The sequence below is a fragment of the Neophocaena asiaeorientalis genome, unplaced genomic scaffold, assembly GCF_003031525.2.
Source record: "Neophocaena asiaeorientalis asiaeorientalis breed wild unplaced genomic scaffold, Neophocaena_asiaeorientalis_V1.1 scaffold171, whole genome shotgun sequence".
Lineage (NCBI taxonomy): Eukaryota > Metazoa > Chordata > Mammalia > Artiodactyla > Phocoenidae > Neophocaena > Neophocaena asiaeorientalis.
The window spans coordinates 10,181,536-10,209,277 of record NW_020174013.1 but is presented as its reverse complement, the minus strand read 5'-3'; the positions used below and the strand labels follow the sequence as shown (position 1 = coordinate 10,209,277).

At 54.4% G+C, this 27,742-nt stretch overlaps 1 protein-coding gene across 2 annotated transcripts in view; it reads right to left on the bottom strand.

The window, feature by feature from the left end:
* TTC7A (tetratricopeptide repeat domain 7A) overlaps positions 1-27,742 on the bottom strand; it is a 119,214-nt gene that overhangs the window by 51,296 nt on the left and 40,176 nt on the right. The window contains exons 6-10 of one of the 2 annotated variants that reach the window (XM_024753551.1): positions 17,015-17,093; positions 16,061-16,218; positions 15,369-15,432; positions 5,405-5,542; positions 3,534-3,617 (exon numbers count right to left, since the gene is read on the bottom strand). In XM_024753551.1, the coding sequence (XP_024609319.1) occupies positions 3,534-3,617; positions 5,405-5,542; positions 15,369-15,432; positions 16,061-16,218; positions 17,015-17,093 (523 nt within the window). Of the gene's footprint in view, positions 1-3,533; positions 3,618-5,404; positions 5,543-6,020; positions 6,374-15,368; positions 15,433-16,060; positions 16,219-17,014; positions 17,094-27,742 lie in introns of those variants that run through there. The other variant, XM_024753552.1, reaches the window with a different exon arrangement.

The following is a 27,742-nucleotide window of genomic DNA, read 5'->3' as shown; positions in this document are numbered from 1 at the left end:
CCCCCCCCCCCCCCCCCGCCGGGTCTCAGTTTCCTCATCTGGAGAATGAAGGCTGTGACCCTTGCCCAGAAGTGATGTGATAAGAGCTAAGGTGACAACAGAGGGAAGCTCTTCAAAAGGATTTCCAATGTGAACCACAGAAATTTTAGAGGTAGAAGGAATTATCTCAGACCCCTGAGTTCAACACCCTCAGTTTATAGGTGGCAAGATGAGGATAAGCCCACATGGGGACTGGAGGCGGGACCAGTGGTGGGGAGTGCGGGGAGCATAAAGGCCGGCAGAGAAGCAGCAGGAGAGAAACCGTGGGGATGGGGCCACACTAGACTGTGCTGAGGATGGCCAAGTGCGGAAGGTCTGCAAAACCCAGCCCACAGGCCAAATCTGGCCCTCTGCCTGCTTTTGTAAATAAAGTTTTATTGGAACTTGGCCACGTCCATTCATGTGGCTACTGCCTATGGCTGCTTTCGTGGGGCAAAAGCAGAGTGGAGTAGTTCCCACAGAGACTGTTTGGCCCGCAGAGTCAAAAATGTTTACTCTCTGACGCTTTACAGAAAGTGTGCTGACCCCTGTTCTAACTGCTTTACAAATATGAAGTCATTTGCTTTTCACAGCTCTATGAGGTAGGTAGCTATGTCCCTATTTACAGATGAGGAAACTGAAATGCACAGAAGTTAAATAGTGTGTCTGAAGCCACACTGCCCCTAAGTGGCTGAGCTGGGGTTTGAGCAGTCTGGCTGTAAGCTTGTAACCATGGTGAGTGTGTGTAACTACAATTCCCACAAGCTGGGCCCTGCAGTGGGCCTAGCTCCCAGCCGTTAGTTAGCTCTCATCCTCCCCAGCCACTCCAGGCCCCGCTGGGGAAATGGGGGATCTAGAGGACTCTCCTGTCCACAGCACAGTGTGGAGAATGACTGATGGAGACCTGGGGCCCCACTGGTCTGCGTCCACTCTGGACCCCTGCCTTTCTCTAGCTCTCTTTCCTTTCCCCCCTGAGAAAGGAGAGCTTTTCTCAGCCCCAAGCATGCGGCTGGGGGATGTGGGGTCACTGCATGGAGGGGGAAGAGGCCATGGCTCTTGCCTGTCAGGTGCCCACAGAAAGGCGGGGGAGAGAGGACAGAGTCCCCACCACACTGCTCTCTCATGAAAGAAGAAGGTATGAGACCAAGAGGGTGTTAGCATATGACCGGCTGGGAGGCTGCAGGGGAGGGAGGTACTCGGCCTGGGCTGGGGCGAGGGAGGCAGGTGAGGGGCTCTGCAAGAGCTACCAGGCCATCCCCCTCTCCGGAGACCCCCTCCCGTGAAGGTCGCTCCCAGCTCCCTCAGCACAGCCCCCTCTGCCCACACACTCCAGCAGGCCTGCCCCCTCCCTGGCTGCTGACCTCTGCATCCCTGAAACACGGGCTTCTCTAACCCTGACCCTCCACGTCCCACCCCTACCCAGACCACAAAACACTGCTATTTAAGGAGCCATCTGAGGACTCCACAGTCGGAGCTGCGGGCTCTTTTTTTGTCATTCTGGTTACCTAGCAACGCAGCCACTGTGATTGCTGAGGAGACCAAGAGGAGTGACCTAAATCACGCCATGGAACTCCTCCTCTCTTCCTGCAGGTGGAGGTGCCAGATATATTGATATCCGCTCGGCCTCACCTTCTGCGCACAATCGCAGGTACAGAACCTTGATTCCCACCTTAGGCTCTTGACAAAGGCGAGGTCTGGCCACGCTTCCGAGGGCTGCCTGAGCCAACCCGGCAGACCGATCCAGTGCGCGGGGTTCCTGAGGGGCGGGGGGTGGAGAGTGCGCTTCCAGAACCATCTCCTGATGCACTGAATGCAGGGGTGGGTGTAACCCAGCCTGTGGGGCCTCACGCGTGACGAGCTCACTGATCACCCCAACCTCCTGCCTGTAAGGCCATTCTCGTATCCACCTTGCTGGTCTGGACACCAGCTCCCCGGATCCTGGGGTATGCCAGGGGTATGCCAGGCTGCATCTGGACCTCTCTGAGCCTGGCTCTTCTCAGTAAGGAGGTTGAAGACCCTGTAACGTGACACCTTTTCCTGAGACTGGGGGGGCTTCCAGGAGCACCCCCAGAAATTAACGATAACTTCTGAGCACAGTGCACTCTTCTCAGGAGGGGTCACCACCACTTTCCTCAGCATCTCAAAGGGGTCCATGACCCCCAGAAGGGTGAGAACCTGGCCCTGGGCCTCTTGGACCATACTCACTATTACAAGACTAGAGGCTCCTTCTCTGTTCCCTGGAGGTGGGAAGAAGCTGTCGCAACCCACTGCAAGCTGTCTGCCCAGGCTCCACACGAGCTCCAGCACCTCGCCACCCCGAGGGCCTCGCCCTGTCTGTGTTCTGAACTCTGAGCCTCGACGAGACCCTGCGGAGTGCAGAGCCAGGGTACGTCATGTCATGACTTCAGGATGTTCGGGGAGGTGGCCCGTGTGATGGGGGAAGGGGAAGAGGTTTGGGAAGACAAATGCCTGGCAAGGGAAGTGGGGTGCAGAGAAGGCTCCCACTTGATTCTCGGCTTCACCTCTCCGGGCCCTTCCCACCTGTCAGGCTGCAGCACCTGCCCTTCTTGCCCTTTCCTGCCAGGACCTGGCCACCCTCCATTCATGGAGGAGCTGCTGGCAAGGCCGGGAGGGCCCTCCTCAGAGATGGCTGCGGGGCTAGAAATGGCAGGTGGCGCAGACGGGTCGGGGCGGGACGGGGGGCAGGGAGGAATCCCCTCAGCCCCACAAATGGGCTCCGGGTGTTACAGCTCTTGGAACCATCTGCGAGCTCATGCCTCCTCACTTCCTGCCTTCGTAGCATCCTCAGCCCCAACACCCTCAGCGCCCAGCTCCGGAAAGGTTTTCCTTTCATGTCACTGCTGAGAATAGCGGCTTACGTAAGTGTGATTCTCATGGGAGGGAAAACCAGTGGGTGCTGGGGCAGAGCTTGGCGGGTGGAGAGCAAACACAGGTCTGGAAACTGGAATAAGGTCAGCCCCGCACTGAGCAGGGTTCCTCCTGACCACCCCCGGCCTCGTCCTCCTCTCCTCGAAGCGCTCCCTCCACACTCCCTCAGGGGAGGGGGGGCCCCTGCTCCCTCCTAGGTGAGTTCCGGATGTCCTTTCCTGATGCCACGCTCCCTCCTGGGCAGGAAGAGAGCTGCGGCCCAAATGGAACAACGTTCCCCTCGCCTGGAACCCATGTCCATGCCTGCCTCAGGCAGTCACACCAACCAACTCACAGGCGGAAATGCTACGATGCCCCAGGCGTGCACATGTACTCGGAGGAAAGCATCCACAGACACACCTGCCTACCTGGCACGGTCATAACTCACAGCTAGGAACCAGATTCACACAGGGGTCTGTGTGTGACCCTTCATGCCCCTCATTCCCTGGAGATTAAAATCAGCTGCCGGACAATATTTCTGAATCACTGCCCCGCCCTCCACCCACCTCTGGGAAGGACTAGAGGAGAGCAGACCACCTCCCCCGCCAAGGGTGAGCGTACAACCCCCAGCGCACCCTGGGTCTTACCTTCCCACAAGCCACCATGGAGAGGGCCACTTGGTACCAAAGGTGAAATTCTCCAAATGCAAACTTCATGGCTCGCTCCAGGCACTGGGGAGAGGGAGATGGTCAGTACTTCCCCTCTAGGGGTCCTTCCCACACCAGCCCACCCCATACCCTTCCAGGGGAATCTCTGCCCAAGTCGCTTCCCGCAGGAGGTCGCCAGAGCTCATACTTGGTTCCTGTCGGAAAACTCCAGGGGTAACCTGTCTCTGCCACTCGCATGCTGTGTGACCTTGTGCAAGTCTCTCACCCTCTCTGGCCCTCGGTTCCCACCTCCGTATCATGTGAACACCTCACAAGGGCGATGGTGAAAACCAAATGAGATTAGTTAAAGTGCTTTCAAAATGTAAACATCCAATAAAAATAATAACAGCTGACAATTCTTCTTACTACTGTGCCTGGCACCATACTCAGCTTTCTACGTGTCTTAACTCATTTACTCTTCCCAACAACCCAGTGAAGCGGGTTCTCTAATTACCCCCCACTTCACAGATGAAGAAGCTGAAGCTCAGTAAACGACTTGCCACCGTCATAGGGCCAGTCAGTGGCAGACGTACCGACTCTAAAGCCCGTGCATAAAACGCTGCCCAAACGTACAGGCTTCCTTCCGCTCTTCTCTACGACCACCGAGAAAAACCGTCTGTTCCCTGGCCACTCTGATCCTGGGCCACTCCGAGTCAGGCGCTGCCTATGAGATCTGACAGTCACCAACAGAAGTGGTTCCAGCTGACAGAGGCAGAAGCCAGCATTCGAGGTCAGGATTCACTGTGTGCCCGTGGTCAGGCGGGTGGGGGACAGAGGTGAGGGGTACAGGACCACACAGCAGGTACTTTCAGAGCTTGGTGGCCTGGGTCCCCCCGTGCTGGCTCAACTGCACTCCCTGCACCATCCTGGGCAGAAACCCACCTCTCTGGGCCTCGCCTTCCTCACTGGTGAACTTGAGAGACCGCTTATCCCCCCCACGTTAAAGAAGGTATCTTCTGGAAGCACCTCGCACGGTGCCTCGGTGTGAGTAAGGGCTCAGCAGGCGTGACCGCCCCTCCTCTCGGGAGCCCTCCCAAACACGTGCAAAGAGAATCTGCCGCCAAGAGGGCCACCCGTACAAGGGGAAGAGGGTCCCCATGCCACCCTTGATCCCAGCCTGGATCTGAAAGCTCAAAGAAGTGCGCAAGCCATTCGCACTGTGGGGAGGGGGCAGGAGAGAGCGGCAGCTCTGTGCTCCTGGTCCCCACATCCTGGAGAGGGACCACCCTCTGGGCCCAGCCCATGGAGCACTGCCCCGGCAGTGTCTGCCCAATACAGTGGGCGTGCTCCAGGCTCCCGACCACACCCAGCTCAGAACCCTGCCAGGACAGGTAGTCACAGAAGACCAGCATCACCTCTGGGGGAAACTGAGGGGTGCATAATTTTCCCCCTGTGCTTCTCTATACAACACCATGCGTTCTTTCACAAGAAAAAACACATGAAAATATCTGTAAAACAGGGCTTCGCTGGTGGTGCAGTGGTTGAGAGTCCACCTGCCGATGCAGGGGACACGGGTTCGTGCCCCGGTCCAGGATCCCGCATGGGGCGGAGTCGCTGGGCCCATGAGCCATGGCCGCTGAGCCTGCGTGTCCGGAGCCTGTGCTCCGCAACGGGAGAGGCCACAACAGTGAGAGGCCTGCGTACCGCAAAAAAAAAAAAAAAAATCTGTAAAACAAACAAACAAAAACCACCCTGCCAGTGAAAGGCAGCCCTTGCGGCACTGGAAATAAGACAGTCCCCAGCTGGGTCTCCCAAGAACAGAGCTGTACCCCTTGGTGGAGGCAGGGGAGGGGCAGCGGAGGAGGCTGTACCTCGGAGAGCATGACGTACTGGCCCCTCCTGCCCAGCGTGATGCTCAGGAGGTCGTAGATGGCCGCAGCGTTCCGCAGGCTCACTGCCCGGTCCTCCTCCTGCTCCGGTGCCCGGCTCAGCACCACATCCCGAGTAGCCTGTGGGGAGACACGGTTTAGGAAAGAGCAAGGACAGAAAATGAGCAGGTGCCTGTCCCCACAGGGCCCCTGCCTCTGAGGCCCAGTGACCGTCGCCCTTTCGCCGCTGACCCAGGCCACACTCCTAGAACCAGCCAGAGCCTTTCCTCACCCCCAGGACAGAGAGCAAACCCTCCACCCACAGCCCGGGCTGGGGTGAGAGAGCAGTCCTGAGGGCCCACGCTCCTGAACTTCAGTGTTTTATTCTGCAAGCAGTCAAAGCTACAGAAAAGCCACAAGAACAGTACCACAGCAGCAAACCCGATTGTTAACACTGACCACACTGGCTTTGTCTACTAATAGTAGTAACAGTAGTAGTAGTAGTCAGTTAAGGCAACTCGGCCCTCCACCCCCAAAGAAAAGAGGACAGTCTTTCTATAACCACAACACGAATGCCAAATTCAGGAAGTGGAACACCGTTATTTCTATTCTCTAATACCAGCTCATATCCAGATTTCGCCGCCTGTCCCATTGATGGCCTTTCTGGTAGTCATCGTGCCAGGATCCAATCCAGGATTGGTGCCATGTCTCTAGTGCCCCCTTTCATGGGAAGAGTCCTGCAGCCCTTGCCTGGCTCCAGGATACTGGCATTATTGAGGATACAGGCCAGCTGTTCTGGGGGACAGCTCCTTGTGTGCTTGTAACCGTCCACCCACAGAAAGAGCTTCAGATAGCATCTGGAACAGACTAGATCAGATGGGCGGCTCTGCAGCTTGAGTCACAGGACGGGCATTTGGGCTGTGGCCCCTCTGTGCCCTCTTCTCTTCCTCTGCAGGCCCCCGAAGTCCCTCTGATAAGGAACCTCATACCTCCTTCCCATCACCCCTGCGTCCAGCCCAGATCTATCCCTGACTCTTTCTGACTATGGAACCCTCCTCTCTGTCCCTCCTCAAAACCCGGGGTCTCTGTGCTTGGCATGTGGCACTCAGGAGTCCAATAGCTCAGAGCTGCCTGGGGGGGGCGGGGTTTGCTGCTCAGGGAGGGGAGGGGCAAGGGGAAACGTGCTTTAGGAGTGGGCGATTCTGTACGATCTGAAGGGGGGAACTCTGTATCACCCCATCAGGGTGAAATCTCCCCATCAGGAACTGGGGACCCTTGCTCTGTGGCCTGTGGTCCTACCCTCTCTTGTACACTCACACCCTGGGGACAGCACTCAGGCTCAGGAGTAGCTAAACAGGAGTCATGGGGATCCCCCGCGGGGTGGGGACCAGGCTGGGGATGCTCTGGGCCCCCCATGTCTCCTACACACAGGCACACACACACACTGAGGGCTGTGCCTGAGCTGAAGCGAAGCTGGGTTCTGGCCAGATGCCCCCACTGGCTGCTCCCAGCATCCTCCCCTCTCCTGCCTCTTCTCCCCTCTGCCAAAGGGGTCTCTTCCCAGCATCCCCCACCATCTGTAGAAGAGGCTGAACCCCCTTCCAAGAGTTGGGACTCGCCCTCCTCTACTTCCCCACCAAGGACTGCAGATCCAAGAACTTGGCCTTTTTGACAAAATAAAAGGGACCTGCTGACTCTTAAAACCCAGATCCCCACTGGTCAGGTTCAAACAATGCGTCCACAGGTGGTCCTCACAACCTTCTTCCGGGCAGGACTACTATCCCCTCCTCCAGGTCAGGGGCTGAGGCTCCCCTGGGTGATGACTGCAGAGGCAGAAGCTCAACAGCCTTTGGACTGTAGGCTCTGGACGTGTCCTACCGTGCAGGCCTGAAGCGCATTCCCACAGAGGCTTCTGGAAGCCAAAATGCCTTTAAGACCCAAGGATGTGACTCACCCAGGGGGGGCATTTCAGTAAGGCAGGCCAGGGGCCAGGGGTCCTGATGGCTGCCCTTCTAGGTACAATAGGCAAGGGCTGCCCACCGCCCGGACGGGCGTGGACCTGCCCCAGGAAAGGGCGCCAGGGATGCCAGGATATCCCCAGAAAAGCTGAGCACCAGTGCCAGCCTGGTAAACAAGAGCTGACGGTCAGGTGCCAAAGGGTTAAGGGAGAGGAATGGAGAGGGAAAGTGCCAGAGAAATCCCCCTCCTTCCTGGTGATATCCACCCACACAGGCAGCAACAGGAAGAGAGAAGAGATTCTAAGGAGAGCCATGGCAGGAACTACCACAGTGAGAAGCACAAAACTCGCTCTGTGCCTGGCCGTGGACCTCCCCACTCCTCCACCTCCAGCAACGCCCCAGCTCTCGCCGCCCTGGGTGGGCCCCCATCAGGCAGCAGTGGGGGTGGGGTCGGGGGCAGGAGGTCAGGGAATGAGAGGATGGGAGACACAGTCCCTGCACTCAGGGAGGGGCTATGGAAACAGGACGCAGCCGCAGTACACAACGAACACAGTGAGCGGATCTGACCTAAAACTCTGGTGGGAGAGAGAGGTCCTGACGGAAGGCTGCCTGCAGGACACATCCAGGATCAGGGACCCACCCATGCAGACTAGTCTCATGCAGGGGATGGTGAGCAGTGAGCTCTGGTCGGCCTATCCTCCAGGTGCAACCCCTGCCAGACCCCAACTCCCAACTCGCCCACTTTCTGTGGCTGCCATGAGACGCTGCCCACCTGGCCAGCTTCTCTCCACTAGCTCCCAGGTCCTTCCCTGCAGCTCCCTCTCCTAACCGAGGCCCATCTTTGTTCCGTCTGTCAATGTGGATGCCTTCTGGCTCCTCAAACTCAATTCAAGGATCCCTTCCTTCGGCCACTGTCCCCGACTTATCTCAGCAGGCGAGGCTGCCCCCCCTGCCACATCCTCTCCCAACCCAGGGAACATACCCGGGCCCCTGCACACCCCACTGGCTCATGGGTTCTCGGGGCAGGGATGCATCTCGCTCATCTCGAGCCTCCCAGCCCCAGCACAGGCCTGCACACAGCACTCTCAAGTGACATTAGAAAGAGAAGGATCTCTGGGCCTGGTGTGGAAACTTCCTCCTGTTGCCCTAGACCTTGACCTTTAAGAGAACAGCGTCTCTGAATGTGTGTGCCTGGTGGGAGGGAGGCATGAATTTCCAGCTCTGGGCAAGCATTTAGGTCAGAAGGACAGGAACAGAAGAGGGGCTCACAGCAGCATCTCCTCTGCCTGGGGACCGCCCCCCAACACACAGACAGTGGGGAAGGCATCTTCTCGGGGGTCCTCAGGACTTGGCACTTGTGCCAAGAGGGAAGCGTGGGTCCCCAAAGGAAAGCCAAAAGCAGAAGTTTGCCGAGTGGTTGCTATGGCTTCGGGGCAGGGCTGCAGTGAAATGCTCCAGTGCTTGCAGGGCAGCTGGGCAGCATGTGTACATAACCATGCAACAGGGTGGGGTGGGGAGAACTGGGGCAGAAAAAAAAGAAGCCTCGGGGGACTGGCAACAGGGTAGGAATTCACGTGCAGCTCAGGGGCCAGAACAGGCCTCAGTGCACAGGGTCTCAGACCCTCTGGGGGCTTCAAGTCCCCACCCAGGGCACCCCAGGTGTCCCATTCCCTCCTCTGCTGCACTCACCTCCCTCCGGCCACACAGTGCTCCCAGCTCCACCAGCAGCCTGCCTTTAACTAGTCCCAGTCACACTCTTTCCCTTCCACCATTTAAATGTCCTCACATGGCAATCCTCCAGATCAGATGCAGTGAGAGACATGAATCGTGCAGAAACTAAATGGTCTTCTCAACACCATACTCCTTACTGGTTTTGGGATAATGGCAGGCTATTCTCCTCTGTTTTCCCCTGCAAAACCCCCAGGTCCCCCGCCTCTGGGGGCGCCCTGCTCTTATTTAATCCATGCATTTAATCCCAGGGAGGGCTCAGCAGCTTTCCCTGAGACAAGCTCCTAGCCTGGACCCTCTGCTGTCCTCCCAGGGGCAGTCTCCCCAGACTAAGGGACGTTCACCCCAGGCCTCCAGCAGGTCAGAAGAGGAAAAGCCAAAGAAACGTGGTCCTCCCCACCCCCCCATCATCCAGTGTGACCCACTTGTGGTCTTTGGACACGTATCCATGAAGCAAATATGGGGCCACAAGGGCATCGCCATTCCCCGAGGTGGGGGCAGCCCACGTGACACCTCAGGCAAGATGGTTCTTGCTCAAACAGCCATCCCTCATGTGTGTGCCATGCATTTTAGGAACTGAATTATCACTGCCATGATCTCACAGTAACCCCACAGAGGGGCAGGATGAAACTGCTGATGCCCCCTTTGCAGGCAGGGAAACTGAGCCCCAGAGGGTGTACTAATGTGTGCAGGGTCTCCAGGAATTAAGGCTGAACCTCTGATAGCCAGTCCAGGATGGCTTCTGCTGCCCTGAGCACCTGCTGTCTTGTGGGCTCCTCTGCTAGCCCTGGTCTCCACCCTCCACTGGCTGCAGGGCCACAGACAGCACTGACCTTCACTTCGCCCAGTCCTGTTTCTCCTTTGATCCTGGACACAAGCAGGGTAGGAGAAGGAAAGGGAACTAACTTGTAGAGCACTTTGTAAGTGGTATCTCGTAATGCTGACAACAACCGTCTCCCGTTCTACTGTCCTATTTTACAGATGAGAAAACTGAGGCCCAGAGAGACCAGGGAGGCTCCTCAAGGCATACAGATAGGGGGTTTAGGACCCAGATTAGAGCCTAGACATTCTGACTTCACCCCTGGCTCTTCCCCTGCCTCCAGGTGCTTCCAAGGAAGTGTCCACTAGCCCCGCCCGTGCCATCAGAGGCCCTCAGATGTCTCTGCTTAGGGAAGCACCAAAGCAAAACACAGGCTGGACTTTCTCAGTCAGGCCTCAGGTGCTGCTTCTCTGCAGAGAACAAGCTCCTTGGACCACGTCAGCCCTGTTCTCAGGGACAACCTCTCTGCTGGCCAAGGACCCAGCCTCAGGGCCCACTGCTCACCTCCCTCAACAATCGCCCCAGAAAGGAGTCTCCTGGTGCCAGTCTGCCTGGCCCCTGCCCCTCCTCCCTGGAGGATGCTGTCCCGTTTGCTCGTGCTGTCACCCCCACCGGCAGACATCATCACCACTGGCTCTCGAGCCGCCAGTCCACAGAGCCAAGGAATAACATGCTCTGTGCCGTGTCCCACCTACACGGCGGCCCCAGCCAGGCCCCCGCCAGCCCACGTTCCTGCGCATCGGGCTCCTACAGCAGAAATCTTCCTGCCAACGAGGGCGCGAGGCTCTCCCACCTCCACTGCTCCGAGGCTTCTGAGCTGGCAGCATTAACAGACCCTTTCCGCTTGCAGCCCTCAGCACAGCAGGGCCTCACGTCAGAGCAAACCGGGCGCCAGAAGCTGGAACTATCTGTGCTCATCTGATGAGACCCGAATGGAATCAAGCCCAAGAAGCATTTTTGTTTTGTTTTGTTTTTTTAACCAAACAGTATATCCTCAAACCAATTTTTCTCCCAACCAGACCTGAATCTAAATGTTTTCTAAAATTAATGACTCAGAACCAGGTAGTCATCAGGATAAAATGAATACATGTTCAACACCCACAATGTACCAGGCAGCTTCGTGCTCATTTTCTTACTTCATCCACCCAATGCCTGCGAGAGAGACCTTATTAGCCCTATTTTACAGAAAACTGAGGATCAGGGAGGTAAGAGACTTGTCCAGGCTGCACAGGTTGTGAACGGCCAATTCAAGATGCAAGTCGCTGGGGGCCTGATGTTGGGCACGGATGGCAGTTAGTTTATTAACCTGCAGGATCCCAGGCCCCAGGGGCTTCCCCCCCCCCCCACCCTCTCTCACCCCAAGCCTCTGTGTCCTTTCAGCTCCCAAAAGCCTGACACCGGCAGAAGCTTCTCCCCCAGCTGAACGAAACAGGGGCTCGAGGATTCAGTTTGCTCTAACACATATTTTTATGCCTTAGATCAAGATTTGAGAAATGGCAGAGCCCTGTACCTCCTGGTTACCCAACTGAGAAAATCAGGCTGATTTTGACACATGGTTCTTTCAAACACTAGTCAGAAAGAGAAAAACAAATACCGTATGCTAACACATACATATAGAATCTAAAAAAAAAAAATAAAAGTTTTTGAAGAACCTAAGGGCCGGACAGGACTAAAGACACAGATGTAGAGAATGGACTTGAGGACACGGGGAGGGGGAAGGGTAAGCCGGCACAAAGTGAGAGAGTGGCATGGTCATATATGCACTACCAAATGTAAAACAGATAGCTAGTGGGAAGCAGCCGCATAGCACAGGGAGATCAGCTCCGTGCTTTGTGACCACCTAGAGGGGTGGGATAGGGAGGGTGGGAGGGAGACGCAAGAGGGAGGGCATATGGGGATGTAGGTATACGTATAGCTGATACACTGTTATACAGCAGAAACTAACACACCATTGTGGAGCAATTATATTCCAATAAAGGTGTTAAAAAAAAAACAAACAAGTAGAATATGCATTTGAGGTTCAGCAGACTGAGATAATTCCTTCTGATCTGGGGACCAGGATTTCCTCCGTGCCCCCGGACACATGTTCCACTGGGTAGGAAGACGCCTGGGACGAGCGCTGTGATTTAACTATTCCTCATTCTACCCCCAGTGCTGGGCACAGCTCAGCACACTGTCGCTGCTCAAACAAGACTGGATGGTGGAGAGATGAGTAGGTGGGTGGGTGGATGGGCATTTTTAAGTGTCCTTTTGGTCCTGAAAACTCAAAACTGAGTTCAAAACACAAATCTCCTTTAGCCAGTTATAACTCATGTCCCTTGCGCTTCTGCGAAAGCGTCTGTAAGGTTTCTATTTACCTCTTGAAAGACAAGGGCTGCCCGATTCATTCTGATCACACTCAGCCCGAAACAAAAACCATACTTCAGGTACCAACCCCACACCCAGCCCCCACGCAGCCCACTCCACTGAGCTGCAAACCACAAAATAGGGGTGGACGTGCTCAGGAAACCTGCAACACCCTTTCCTGAAGCAGCGAGCTGTGGAGAAGTGGAGAGCCGTGATGAGTACGCCTTCTGGCTGGTTGTGCTGGAATAGCTGTTACTGCCGCATAAAGAATTCTGCAGGGATTAGGAGAACCCAAGGAGCAGCCAAGGCAGCTGCTGCTTCTAGAGGTTTCTCCCTATCATCTGCAGCCAAACCCAGCCAGCATTAAAGGGAGATGAGGAAAACCCTGCTGGCACATGGAGGCTGGGCTGAGCCTCAGGGGTCAGCTGAAGGGTCAGAGCAGGAGCCTGGCGCCCACATCTGATGGAGAATGTGACCTGCAGGAAAGGAGGGGGTAAAATAAGGGCAAGTGAGAAGTCAGAGGCGGTCTGGTCACTCTGAGAAACCATGCGGAGCCACGGTGGCCAGATCCGGATCCCAGGTGGAAAGCCCTCAACAGATGAGACACCAAAGCTACGTCCATCGCCAACGTCCTCCCCCAAATACCTGAAGCTTCTAGATGTGTGACAGGCTGGGTGTGAGCAGGAGGAAACCAACCAGCCAGTCCTGGAAGACTGCCTCGTCCCAGCTACGGCACACTCGGCGTCTGAGCACTTCTGCTGCTCTGCAGGCCACAGGGAAGTCCCACGGCACCCGCCTGGCCAGCCGACCTGGATCCCCCGAGTCGCCGGTGGAGGCCAGCCGGCCACATACCCTCTTGAAAGAGCTGCTTAGAGGGAAACCACCTTGGCTCCAAGTATGGGTCACCTTTTAGTAAAAGGCCATTCTCTACTTTGAGATATACGGGCAGCTTGAGGGTTTGGGGGGAATCACTTTAATGGAAAGGCATCTCAGCTCTGGTTCTGGGCACCCGGATCAAGCAATGGCCACAGAAAATACTTAGGGAGACAGAGCCCAGCTTCTATCCCTGCCAGGGATCAAAATGCTGACCATTCTCACACAGACAGCCAAGGCCTTCCTTGTTTACAAAGCCCTCCCCAAGCTCTGTCGCACTTGATCCTCAAAGTTACCCCCTTGAGCCTTTGACAGATGAGAAAACCAAGACTTAGAGCAGTCAGTGAATCACAGACGTGACTTGAATCATGGCTGCAAGGATTATTAGTATGTAACCTTGACCAAGACATGTACCTGTCCTGGACCTTACTTTTCTCACCTGTGAGATGGGAACATATTAGTATTAGACTGAATCACATGAAACCGTTATTTTTCAAACTGCTCGACACAATGCCTACCTAGATGAGATAATCAGCTTGGAATCTGGCAGAGGAAGGACCTAAGAAACGTTCCCATTTTCACCTTTTTACTTCCCACCTGCGGACAACACTGTAACCCTCAGCATAGGAAAGTGACAATAACGCCCTGTGTTTCCCGAGACAGGTGAGTTCTGGGCAGTCACACCTGATGGTGTAGGTGCTGAGATGGCTGAGGTGTGTGAAGGGGGCAGGGAGAGGATACTAGTCTATGGCTGAGGTTCCATAATTAAAAAATGGGGCTCAGTCTGTGAGAAGTACACTGTTCTCCCATGACGATCAGACCTGGCACTTGGTACCGTTACCTCCACATTGGGCTAACCAGCTAGATGTCCCCACCCAGCAGCAACCACCTAACCTCCACACAAGCACGCACCGTGCAAACCTTTCAGGACCATGTCCCGGCCAGTTTGTCCTCGGGATCCAAATATCCATGCCCCTTCCCCGGCACTCTTGGATCCGAGTGGACCCCGCCTGGCTGGGGAAGGACACACTCTCTCACCCCCGAGTCCAGTGTCCCTCTTCCTGTCTACTTGCTGGGGGACCTGCTCAGCCAGAGGCGACCCACTGACTGGCGTTCTCTAAACAGACCCTGGTATCACACAGTCCCAGGTTTCCAAAGGGACATTTGTTTTTTGCTATTTGGGGACCCAGTTTCTTAAACTCCACTTTCACACACTGCTCTCAGATGCGTCATCTTAAAAAACCTAGTTCTCGACCCGGGGGTCCCCAGCTCATAAGCTCTGAGGGGCCCCTCAGTCAGAGGACAACTGGCTTTGATGCTCTTGCCCACCCTTCCTTCAGCCCCCTTGGACCACCCATCCTTCATCTCATCACCTCCCGGATGACCCAACACACTTCTCCCCGACGCTGAGCCTCCACGGCACGTGTGTGTGTGCGTGCGTGCGCACACGTGTGTTTGCCCGGGGCAGGAGAAGCGGGTCTTGTGAAAAAACTCTAGAGAGCATTTCACGTGTGCTCTATCCGGCACACCTTACCCCCTCCGCCTTATTTTTCCACAGCACTTAGACATCGCAACCCTGGGTAGTTGCGTAGTTAATTCATTTATTGCCCACCTCCCTCACTAGAATGTAAGCTCCATGAGGGCAGGGAGTTTTCTCCGTTTTGTTTGCTGCTGCTTCTCTGGAGTCTAGAACAGGGCCTGGCACAAAGTGGATGACACTCTGTATTAGGAGTGGCATGAATGAGTGAATCCCTTGTACAGGCACCTCACCTCTGTGAGTTACTATCACCTTAGCGGTGGGAGCTGAGGCTCACAGAGCTTAGGTGATCTGCCCAGGGCCCTCAGCTACTGAGTGGCAGGGCCGGAACCTGAATCCAGGCCTCCTGCCGTGAAAGTACGCGTTCCTTCCACTCCCTTCCATCATCACCGACCCACCCAGCACAGAACTGTTCACGCAACCTTCTGTTGACTTGCTGATGACACCTTTTGTAATTCCAGAAGCAGGAGGTGGGAATTTGTTAGCTCCCCCAGTCCCTACTCATTTAGGGGTAGGACCCAGGCCCCCGAAAGCGGCCTTGTACTCCACACCTAAATCTCGTGAGGGAGCTGCACCCCCTGAGGGGGGAACAGATCCAAGAGGCCTGCTTCAGGGACATCCCTGGGGGCTGAGCTCGGCCAGGACCTGGTGGGCTGTGCCCGAGCCCCACAGCTTTACTCCACGGGCCAGAGGCCTCGAGCTTACCATGGATTCGCTGACGAGCAGCAGCAGCAGGGCTTCCTCGATGTTATCCTTCGGGCAGTAGAGGCTGGAAGACACAAATGGCAGCCTGGGCTGCAGCACGGCCCTCCGGAGCAGCACGGCTGGCCTGCCACGCTGGCCCTTCTGCCCCGGAGTCAGCACCCGCCCCGGTAAGGTGACCTTCTCCTGCATAATTCACAGGCACTGGATCCCACCTGCAGCTCTTTATCATGCCCCAGAGCCATGGATCTGAAAGCCTACGGTGGGCGAGGGCTGGAAACACTGCAATGCTCTTGAGGGGGATGCCCCTTCCAGCCCCCAGCACTGCATGAAGTGGCTGGGGCCAGCAGCAGACAAGAGCGAGAAAGAAGCTCACAGACCCCACCTTCGATTACTGGCACAAACACGACAGACGGTGCATTAAGACCATTAGGAAGGCAGGTACCCCCCTTCCCCCGCCCACCAGATAATTTGTTTGGCCTTTGGGTGCCTTAGAGGATGCCCCCTCGACCCCCCACCCCAAGACCTGCCTTCTCTAGTCTATTTGGCTCCGCTGCTTCTTAAGAGCCTGCCTGGCAGGGAGCTGGGCGGCGGCTGCAGGAGAGCATGGGGCAGAGAGAGGGGCCACCAGTGGGGACCGAACCCTGGGGACGGTGGCCTGAGCCTGGGGTGGTCCCTGGAGCAGACAGGCTTACTTGTCTCCTTCGTAGAGTTGAGGTTTCCGCAGGGCCTGTGTGATGAAGGAATTCTCCTCCTTGCTCATGAACTCGGGCAGCGGGTGGGACAGGGGGCTCCAGTAGCATTCCTCGCTCAGGGAGTGCAGCAGGACCCCTGCCAGGTGCTTGGCTGCCATCTGGCAGAGAGGGAGGAACTCAGATGCAGGCAGGTGCTGGCTCTGCCCGGCCGCAGCCTGCCCGTGCCCTCCACCCACCGTCCAGCCAAACCTGCCTGCTTGCAAATCACTGCCCCTCCAGGAGGTCTACCACTGTGCCCCAAGGAGCCCCCTTGCTTCTCTGTATCTCCAGCACTGAGCCGCCCCACCCCGTCTGTTGGCCTGTGATGGCTCCGACTTCATCTTTTGTCCTCTCTCTTCTCCTAGACAAGAGGTACATTTCCTCCTCCTCCCGGCCCCACGGAGCCCAGCACGGCTCAGAGTATTCATAGCCCTTGCAAAGCATAAAGCCCTCAGCGCAAGCAGCTCTCTCCACCAGATACCTTTCTGATATTTGAGAAAAGTCTAGAGTGAGAAGCAGCTGTGGCTCTGATTAGGGGTAGAAGCCTAAGAAGGTAGGCCTGAATTGGGGCAGGAAAGCAAGCCAAGGTTATTTATTAAGATCATAAACAAATCCCTAAGAATTAGCACACCATCTTGCTAGGAAGGGATGACAGGAGGTTTCAGCATTGATCTAACATGAGGGGCTATGTGCAGTGCTACGACGAGAAGGATGCTGAGGGTGTGTCCCAGGCTTGGAGGAAAAGAATGCTGAGATTGACTAGCAATGTCTGCCATGAGCATGACAGGGAGAGGAGAAGCACATACTCCCCTGATTCAGAGGCTGCCTGCTAGGATTTCTGCTGCCTCCCACTGAAATCAACTCCTGAATAAACCAGCCACAGCCAGCACCCAGCCCTGGGGCCTCCTCCATTACCACTTTGAAGTTCTGAGTTGCTTTGGTCTCCACAGTGCGTAGGACCTCCCGGAGTTCTCTCATGCCTTTCACGATGTTCCTAGCAGGAAGACAGTAGAAGCGGGGTCATTACCAGCCTAGTTCCCACACAGACATCCTCATCAAACCTGCAGACACTAGGAGGAGCCTGCCCATTTGAGTGTTATTTGAAAACATCCAATAATTGGTGTGAAAGGTCAGAATTGTAACACCAGGATCCTAGAGGCCCAGGACAACAGTGATCAAAGAATAGAAAGGATCCTTCTCCACCGTAGCTCTCTAGAAACCCAGGCCTCCAGTTTACCACCAGAAAGAGACCAGGATCGAGTATTTCAAACAAGATGTTATCTTGGCCCAAGTGCTTTGGGCTGGTGCCAGACTTTCTGACTTCAGTCAACCTCAAATCCTCCATTTTCGGGCTTCCCTGGTGGCTCAGTGGTTAATAATCTGCCTGCCAATGCAGGGGACACGGGTTCAAGCCCTGGTCAGGGAAGTTCCCACACGCCACGGAGCAACGAAGCCCGTGCACCACAACTACTGAGCCTGCACTCTAGAGCCCGCGAACCACAACTACGGACGCCCGCGTGCCTAGAGTCCATGCTCCGCAACAAGAGAAGCTACCGCAATGAGAAGCCCACGCACCGCAACGAAGAGCAGCCCCTGCTCGCCGCAACTGGAGAAAGCATGCACGCAGCAAGGTAGAGCCAACCCAGCCAAATATAAATAAATAAATAAATTTAAAAAATCATATTTAAAAAGCTATTAATGAGGTTAAAAAAAAATTCTCCACCTTCATCTGCCCCATCCGGTCTACACTGGAATCCATCCTCACCTCTCAATCCCTACCACCAGGGCCCTAGACTGGCCTGCATCACCTGGGGCCTAGATGACAGTGACAGCGGTCTCACCCCCTCCAGTCAGCCCTCTGTGCCTTAAAGTCATTTGCAAGCTTTTTAAAGTGTGATGCATAGTAAGAAATACACCTGACATTGCAACCCTGTATATATGCACACACTGCTTACATAAAACTGAAGTGAAGTTTCCTGATATATTACCTATCTCGACTATGTACAGTGTAAGCCACTCTGATATTTTCTCTTTTACGTCTCCCACTGCTTCCCCATTTTAAAAATGCTGGCGGCAGCCCACCAAACAATCTTGCAACCCACTGATGGGTGTGGCCTGAGTTTGAAAAACAACTCCCACTGCCCCTTGAGGGCTCTACCTGACATGCAAAAGTCATCTTGTTCCTTCCCATGTTGGCCTTTCGTCGGTGCCCCCAGGCTTACAGAATTCAATCTAGGCCCTCAGTACGGTGTCCCAGGGCTGTCGGGTCTGCCCCTTGCCTCTCTCCCATCTCATCTCCCACCACTCAAGTCCCTTCTGAACAACCGTCCACAGTTCCCTATGTCAGGTCTTGGAACAGGCATCCCCCACTGCCTTAAAGAGCCCTTCCCCTACTCACCCTCAAAAAAATCTGTGTTTTTACACATCACTTTCCAACATTGCAGCCTTCCCTGGGCCCCTCCCCACACCCACCCCTCCTGACTGCATAGCTCTCGCCCCGTGTTAAGTCCTCTTTTGAAGCAAGCATGGCATTGCAGTCATTTTCCATTTACAGGCTGACCACTTTCCCACTGTGCACCCCCTGAGGGCAGTCTTGCTCCTGAAGCTCAGCCCGGACATGTGTGCTCAGCAAATGTCTGAGAACTGCCGTCCTCACCTGTTCCCGGGGGTTCCCTAGATCAATAGCTCGCAAGGGAAAGCAGAGGCTCCCAGGCCAGCAAATTTAGAAATGAAAGATCACAGAGGGTGAAAAGCCAAAGGTGGCAGCCGGGAAAGTCACGTGAGCCCCTCCTGCAGCTTTCATGAATGAAATAGATTCCTGGGGGCTCTGGAGCTTGGAGGCATAAAAGGACAGGAGATCAATTCCTTGCCTTCTGGGAACCTCTGGTTTCATACAAGCAAGCCCCAAATGTGCAAACAACCAACACTATGAACTCAGACTCCTGTTTGTAAGGCTGAGAATGGAGACAAAGACCTGGGGAATAGAGTCAGAGTCACAACGATATTCCCTAGCCTGCCTAGAGCTTCTGAAGAACCAGGAGGGGCAATCAGCACAGGGCTCCACAGGGTCCTTAGAGATGGTTCATGCCTGGGCACTGCTACTGAGGACAGAGCTCACCTCTGTGGGCTATGCACGGCCCTCTCCTCTATAAAATCAGGTCTTCAGTTGCAATCAGCATCCCCCCGACTTCTGTCATCTGCATACCACATCTACAATTTTTGCTACTAGCTGTACACCATCAGTGTCATTATTTTGCATAATACTTTTCTTTATATCTTTTATCTTTTTACTTCAGTAAATATCTCACCTTAATCAAGCATACCTGAAATCGTGGACTTGGTATACTAGTTGCTTTGTTTCAGGGTCCTCCCCAATACACACTCAATTTAGGAATGAGAACTGCAGTTTTAACAGGATCTTGTGCCTCCAAAGTTGTATATTTTTACTCTTTTCAAATCTATACGGGACTCTGACATCTAAATAAGCTCCCAGGAATTCTTTAGCAAAGCAAATAATCACCTTTAGGCATCTTTGGGGGTAAATCCCACTTTTTATTGAATGCAGGTAAAGAGAAAGACCAACATAGGTTCCAGTGGCCGGGGCTAGACAGGGAGAGATCTGGGCTCCTGGCTGGTGCCGACCTGTTCTGAAATGTCGGGAATGTCCCTCCGCCTCAGCTCAGCCCTCTGGGAAATGGGAAACTAGATGGGTTCCTCCCACCAGCTTGAGTAATCCTGTCCTGGGCATAAACTTTCAGTGCCAGGTAGAGCTGGGGCTTTTCTGAGCCCCACGAGAGGCCAGCTTGAAAGATCTTTTTGTTCTGGTCTCTCACATTGACCTTTCTGAGCAAAGCTGCCACTTTTAACAATATCCAAACAGGCCCTCAAACAAACCCTGGCTCAGAATCAGGCTGCATGTGGAGAAGCCAGGAGGTCATGGATTCCAACTCAAGTAAACCCTGGCTGGCCAGGAGCAGAGAAAGAGGATACGTGCATGCAGGGATGGGTCAAGGCAAACAGCTCATCTTAGGGGGGCCTCCAGGGGAGCCATGCAAGGAGGGGGCAAGCTCCCCCAGACCCCTGGTCAGCAGTAGGCAGCGGGGCAGATTTTTCCAAAGCACTTCATCTTATCCAGTCTTTGCAACTTCTAATGAGGTTGGTGAGGGAAGCTTCACATTCCCGGGTACTAGCACAATGCTTAGAACATAGAAGGCCCTCAACAAATCACCGTGGGAACTTCCCTGGTGGCGCAGTGGTTAAGACTCCACCTGCCAATGCAGGGGACGTGGGTTCAAGCCCTGGTCCGGGAAGATCCCACATGCCGCAGAGCAACTAAGCCCATGTGCCACAACTACTGAGCCTGCGCTCTAGAGCCCGTGAGCCAAAACTACTGAGCCCATGTGCCACAACTACTGAAGCCCACGTGCCTAGAGCCCGTGCTCCGCAACAAGAGAAGCCACCGCAATGAGAAGCCTGTGCACCGCAACGAACAGTAGCCCCCCTCTCAGCACAACTAGAAAAACCTCACGCACAGCAACAAAGACCCAAAACAGCCAAAAATAAATTAATTAATTAAAAAAAGAAGTCATTGTGGAATAAATAAATCCTCATTTTCCAATCACAAAGTTAAAGCCTGGAAGATGCCTGCCTTTTCAGGCCATCAATCACCCAAGGGGAGAGGTGGGTTCACTGCAGGTACCAAGGGGTTCAGATTTCACTCCCTTTTAACTAACAAGACCCTTGAGAAAGACAATGAATGGCACAGTTACACTTTCCTTTCCTGCCTATTTGAACTCCAGGACTCCTTCAACTAAGTCTCTACAAAGTGCCTACTGTATACCAAGGGCCTGGATACTGTACACCAAGTGTCCTGTTCTCAACAGGCATCCAACTAATGCAGAGAGAAAGCATTAAGAGACCGAAGAGCTTATTCACAGCCCTGCACATAACGAGCTCGCGGTCTGTGACATTAGACACGCTCATGGCTTACTCAAGAGCTTAGCAAAATATTCTGCATACAGTAGGTGCTCAACAAATTTGGGGTGGGGATTTTGTTGGATTTGAAACAGAGAATGAGAAAATGTATGGAATTTTTCACTGAATGGAACCTAAACAGGCTCTGGTACGTACGACACTGGCCAGAAGTCCCCGTTTCAGGGCTGGCATTGCTAATTGTGTATGAGAGGTTTCCGGTCAAAGACCCAGAAATGCTCAGCCAGTTGGCACATCCCAACAGCTAGAGGGTTGAATCAGGAGACAAGGTCAGGTGAAGTTCAAATGGTTATGAAGCTATTCCTTCTTGCCACAGACTCACATTATCAGTTTCAAATGTGAAACTGATAGCTCCGTCTTCACCCCCAGCCCCAGAAAAAGGCTGTGACACTTCCTTTGCAGGACACTGAAGACATCCAGGCAAGGGGAGCTTTCTAGTGAGGTGGGGTATGGGCGGTGGGTGCTGACAATAAATAAAGGCTGTGCATTAAGAGACGCTAGAAGGATGTGCTCTCTCCGATGGGCCTCAGAGGTCTCCCTGTGCCCAAAGAGGTCTCTTCTGTGACCACCAGGAGGCTCTCCTGGGCTTCACTGTTCGTTGATTCTGGCCCCTGAATGCCCCTGAGAGCCTTCTGTCTCGTGCCCTCCCCCAGCACTGCAGATACTGGGTGGTTGCTAAGAATACAAAATTACTACTGACTGAACACACCCCTTACAGGGTCATACCCAACAGCAGGTTTTCTAAGGTGCCTACATACACACACACACGCGCGCACACACACACACACACACACACACACAAACACACAGCAGAAAGGGAGAGTGTCTTCATAAGGCCGCACAACCTGCCAAGTCCTGGGCAACTCCCTCAGAAAACACTCTCTTCTCTATTGTTTTGTTTTGGTACAATGAGCATATATTGCTTTAGTGATTAAAAAAATTTTTTTAAGAGCACGCACAAAACATGCAGCCCACCTGGTTCAACACACATGGCCCAAGCTCACTCTCAGCCCTGAGCCGAGAATGGGCTCTGTAGGTCGAGGGAGAAGAGAAAGAAACCACCCAAAGAGAAACGGCCTCTTGCCTGCTGTGGGGGAAGGAGCCAAGTTGGCTCACGTTCTTTTTTTTATTTATTTTTGGCTGCGTTGGGTCTTCGTTGCTGTGCGCGGGATTTCTCTAGTTGTGGCACGCGGGCTTCTCATCGCGGCGGCTTCTCTTGCTGCAGAGCACGGGCTCTAGGCATGTGGGCTTCAGTAGTTGCAGCACATGGGCTCAGTAGTTGTGGCTCGCAGGCTCTAGAGCGCAGGCTCAGTAGTCGTGGCCCACGGGGTTAGTTGCTCCGCGGCATGTGGGATCTTCCTGGACCAGGGCTCGAACTCGTGTCCCCTGCATTGGCAGGCGGATTCTTAACCACTGCGCTACCAGGGAAGCCCCGGCTCACATTCTTTTCTTGGGAGGTACTCAAGAGACCTGGTCCTAGTGAGGTCAGGGTCATCAACAGATTCCCTGGCATTGCACCACCCCCAGGTGTCCCCTGCTGCCTCACCCCTGGGCTGCTTCGTGCAAAGGAGAACCAAGCCTCCCCCACGGCCAAGACCCTGGTCCCAGTAGCCATCAACCCCCCAGCCCAACAGAAAGCTGCCTCCTGGCAGAATCATCCGCAGAACTGCCCGGGGCGAGGCTCCAACCAGAGTCCATGGCTGCCCTCTGGTGGCAATGAGGGGAAGTAGACCCCAGGTAGGGGCCTCCCAGCTCCTGACTTTCAGGCCAGCACTTTCAATCCCAGGTCAATTAGGAAGAGCAAGGGGCAGGAGTCAGCTGGGGGAATTAACTGCTGGATCAACAGGGCAAGGCCCTTGGGAAAAATGAATGTCCCTCGGACACTGAATGAGTAAGTGGGCAGCTAAGGGAGGTCCAGGCCTCACCGAAGCTCAGAATTAAAGGAAAAGCACTGTCTGGAGGCCAAGAAAACATCACCCACATTACACAGTGGAGAACACCACACCCTTTAAATTATGTCAAATCCTCAACTGGAGGGACAAGTTGGACCCTGGGAAGAGCACTGCTTGTGGCCATATGGCCCCTGGGGCTGAGCACCCCATTCTCAGCAAGGGCTCCTCTGGGCCCTCTGGAACCTGGGTCCACCCCACGCCCACATGGGAATGAGCTCAGGCTCTCAGGTTATAGCCCAGAATCTGTGAAGCAGATCCCACCACCTCTTCCTGTTCTTCAGGCCCTAAGGAACCTCTTCTGACACCCAGCAGCGCCTGAGCCCCGGGGGCTCCATTCCACCTGGCCCCTGAGGATGAAATGTCTCTTTAGAGTCCACCCTGTCCCAGGCAGCACTCGCACTTCTCTGCCTTCTTTTCCTCTAGTACAGAGCACTGTCCATCGTCAACATCTGGATCCCACACTGTCATTTCCCCACTGGGATGTGAGCTCCGTGAAGTGGGTCCTCATCCTGCCCTGGGCAGGGGGCCTGACACTCCGTGGGCTCTCGGAGGCCAGCTGGGAAATGAGCTGCTGGGCTTTTCCACCTTAGCGCCACCCCCCGTACTGGGCTGTGACCTCTCTGAACACAGGGAAGGGTTTCTGCCCAACACTTCCCAAACACCGCAAGAGCCCAGGCAAGTGCGGGTGAGTTTAACCTGCAGGAAATGGCTCTGGAGCCCTTTAAAAGACTCTCCAGAGCGGCCCTGGAGAAGGCGACCCAATATCAGGCGTCTGCATCCCAATCTCCCCCTGACTTCCTGCCTCTCACACCTTGGGCTAAGACAGTGGTTCTCAAGTGGGGGCACTTTTGCCCCCTACCCCCAGCCCAGGCCACTTTTCAGTGTCTGGAGACATTTCTGGTTGTCACACTCGCGGGGTGGGGTGTTCTACTGGCATCTGTTGGGTGGAGGCCAGGGAGGCTGCTAAAACCTACAGTGTACAGGACAGGCTCCCACAACAAAGGAGATCTGGCTCAAAACATCAACAGTGCTGAGGCTGAAAAACCCTGGGCTAAGCTGACTTTTTTTTTTAACTTCCTAATAATGACAAATGTATAAGAAAAATACTGGAACCGGTGATTCACCCAGGAAGATGTAACTTTGACCTGAAGACCATGATACATAATTACAGGAGCTCACTGATGCAGACCTACTGTGGGTGGGTGGTATCCTGGGCCCGGGACTATGTAATGAGCGTGGCCTCAGGCTGTGGGGTTGGGCAGACACAGTTCGGCACCAGGCTCGCTGGCAATACCACCTGTTAGCCTTGTGACCTTGGGCAAGTTACTTAACCTCTCCTTCAGGAAAATGGGGATATTACTAGTTCCAACTTCACGGGATTACACGTAAAGGCATTAGCATTCTGCCTGACATGCAGTAAGTATTCAACAATATTAGCTACTATCAAGAGGAAAGGTGTAAAGAAATTATTTAAAGCCCACCCAGGCACCCAGGGCTACTTTATATATGTCACATTCCAGGGCCACCACTGGGCTGGATGTGTTCACAGGAAACTGAGAGAGGGGCTGAGTTGTTCCCACGTGTCCTGGGAACTGCTCCTCACATTCAGGCTTCAAATATTTGGGCTGTTTGTTTGGAAAGAAATGATGATTCAGTTTCCATTCCTCTTTATTTGGGAATAAAGGGCGGGGGTGGGGAGGGAGTCAGCATCAGCTTTAAAGACAAATTTGTGCTGCAGGAAGAAGAGGACAAAGACAGGGGAACAAAGTGAGAGCAACAGAAAACTAACTAAAATTACCTGGGCTTTCCTGGAGGGGTGACGGTTGGTTAATGCCTCTGCCCACAACTGACACACACACACGCACGCATGCACGCCCTGAGTGCGCAGAACAAAGACAGGGCAGGAAGCAGGCCCACCCTCTGAGAATGTGACTCAGGGTCCCAGAGAAGGAAGGAGAGCCGTAAGTCAGCACATCAAGGATCAGCCCCATCACCGGGGCCCTGTCCTTCCACACACCCCACAGGTGCCCAGGCTGCCCTTTGACACCCCCCAAACTGGAAACAGCATGGGTTTCCAGGCCGCTCAGATCTAAAGCTGGAATCCCAGTGGGTGAGGTCGGGCAAGTGACTCAACCTTCTCTGAGCCCCAGCCCCTCACTAGTGGGCTGGGGTCACATGACCTCCTTCACAGAGTGTTGTACACAGAGCGTGTGGCCCAGCCTAGCACACAGCATGTGCTTGATAACTGCTGGCTCTCTCCCTCTTTCCCTCCTGACTGTCCTGGACGCTCACCTTGACCTCATATCTGCAGAGAAGCTGGTGTGGGGAAGGGAGCAGGCAGCCCTGAGGGGTGGAGGTGGGGGGACCTCAGCGGAGAGGGAGTTAATAGGGCTCTGAATTCCATACTCCAGTGTCTTTTCGTTCCCTCCCTCCTCTTGGACCCTCACACCCTGGGATACAGGACAAACAGACACCCCCCATTAGAGGTGGGGGTGGGGAATAGAGGAGGAACTCGCTCAGGATCACTGAGTGGCCTCCACTCCCCGGCCCTGCCCTTACGCCCACCAACTCTTCAAACCAGAAGCTGGGACCACGCATACCAAGTAGAGGCAGACTCGGGGGAACAAACGCTAGGCTGTGAGCACCTCAGGGGCGGCAGCAGGGTCTTAATTGCTGGGTTTCTGCTGTGGGCAGTGTAGACTGGTGGTTAATGGTGTCAGACAGTACCCCGGCACACACAACCCTGGCTCTGTCCAGGACAAGTCACTTATGTTCTCTGTGCCTCAGTTTTCCCATCTGTAAAATGGGGGTGCTAACAACAGCACCTACCTCAGAGGGCTCCTGGAAAGACTAAAGACACATGCCAGCAAAGCACTTAAGTGCCTGGCACAAATTCAGCTCTTAATAGGTGGCACGTATTAGTATAACAAATATTTGTTAAATGAATGAATGAAGGGCACAGAACACTAAAATTAGAACTGTCCCCTTCCCACAAAATCTACTCCATGGGACTGCCATATGGAAGAAGAGCACCTCTTCTGCAAGAGGCCTTGGGAGGGAGAACTTCTTAAACAGAGAGCAGGCATCAGCAAACTCTTTTCTTTAAAGGATCAGGGAGTAAATATTTCAGGATTAGCCATCTGATCTCAATCCCAACTTCTCAGCTCTGAGGGTGAGACAGTATGTAAATGAGTGGGTGTGGCTATGTGCCAATAAAACTTTATTTGCAAAAACAGGGTGACAACAGTCTCCAGCTAAAGAGAAGCAGCTGGGTGGCAGCTGCCTGGGAAGTAAAAACAGGAACCAGCCTGCTAGGCCACCATTTCACTGAAACTGAAATTCAGTAACTGAATAGGAACAAACAAGCCATGGTGGAGCTACAGCAGAGGCAGCGTGCGTGTCCCGGTGACTGCCCCCCCCTCCCAGCTCCACCTCCCTGGCCACAGGGTGGTTGGTCGGAGGCACCCAGGGCTCCCAGGCCAGTCCCACCCTTGGGAGGTAAACCACCTTGGCTCTCTGGGCCGCCTGATCCTCATGTCCCAAACGGGACACCGCTGCCTCCCTGGCCTAGCACTTGAGAAATTTTTTTTTTTAAAGTGTAAACTTGAAGCTTGAGGCAGCAGCCCATCCAGCTGTGGACTCCCTCAAGAAAATAATAATACAAACAAATGATAATACTGCCTTAGCTTTTCTAAGCAGCTGTGACGAATCAGGTGCTCTGGTGGGTGTTCACGCACGAGGAGAGAGCAGGGAGAGAGCCTGTTTCCCGGCCGGGACCTTCTCCCTGCTCTTACCATCTGGAGGACAGGAGTCGTGCGGCACCCCGCCTCCTCTAACACGAGGGCAGGGTGGTGAGAGAGAAGGGGCACACAGGCCTCCTCCAGGCCGGGGTCCAGCTGGGGCAGGACTGCCTCTCCCCAGGCCTACGCCCACACCCCAGCCATCTCAGCCACCGCTGCTTCCTGGGAGTGGCCTCACCATGGCCTGCTCTGCATTCTGGGCAAGGACTCCACTTCCTTCTCTTCCAGGCATTGAGGGCTGAAGCTCGGGGGGCTTCCAACACCCCGAATGGGATGTAGCTCTGATGGGACAGGGATGCCTGCTGGATGGAAAAGCTGCCTGGGCCAGAAACTGCGTTTCAGTCCAGCTGTTCCCCTTAGAGTCCCAGAGCGCTGGTTCCTAAAGAGTGGTCCCCAGAGACCCACACCAAACAAGGGCTCCATGTCAAATGAAACTGAAAACTTTACATGTCTTTGCTTCCTCCTGAAAATTTACTATCTGCAACCATGCTCCTTGGAATTCCTATTCTAAAGGGCCTGAGAAGTCTTTAACCCACTGTTTCCCAAGTGTATTTGGCCTTGGACCCTCGCAAGTTCCCCATCCTCCTCAGCCTCATCCTACCTCTTCTGCCCCACCCAGACTCCTCCTGTCTCTGGGAATCTCCCCTCCCTCCGGGCCCAGCTCAAGGATGACTGTCCCAGCCACACAGCCCACCAAGCCCTAAGCCCAGCTGCAGGCGTGGGCTTGGCACCTTCCCCTGATGCCACAGGGAGCAACTTCATGCAGAAGAGAGATTAGCAGGAACACAAAAGAGGCTCCCAACCAAGCCCTGAGTGGAAAAAGCAGGCTACAAAGCAGCAGTGCTGTAAGATACTATTTTGTTGTTGTTTAAAAAAGAAAAGAAAAAAATATACCTGCA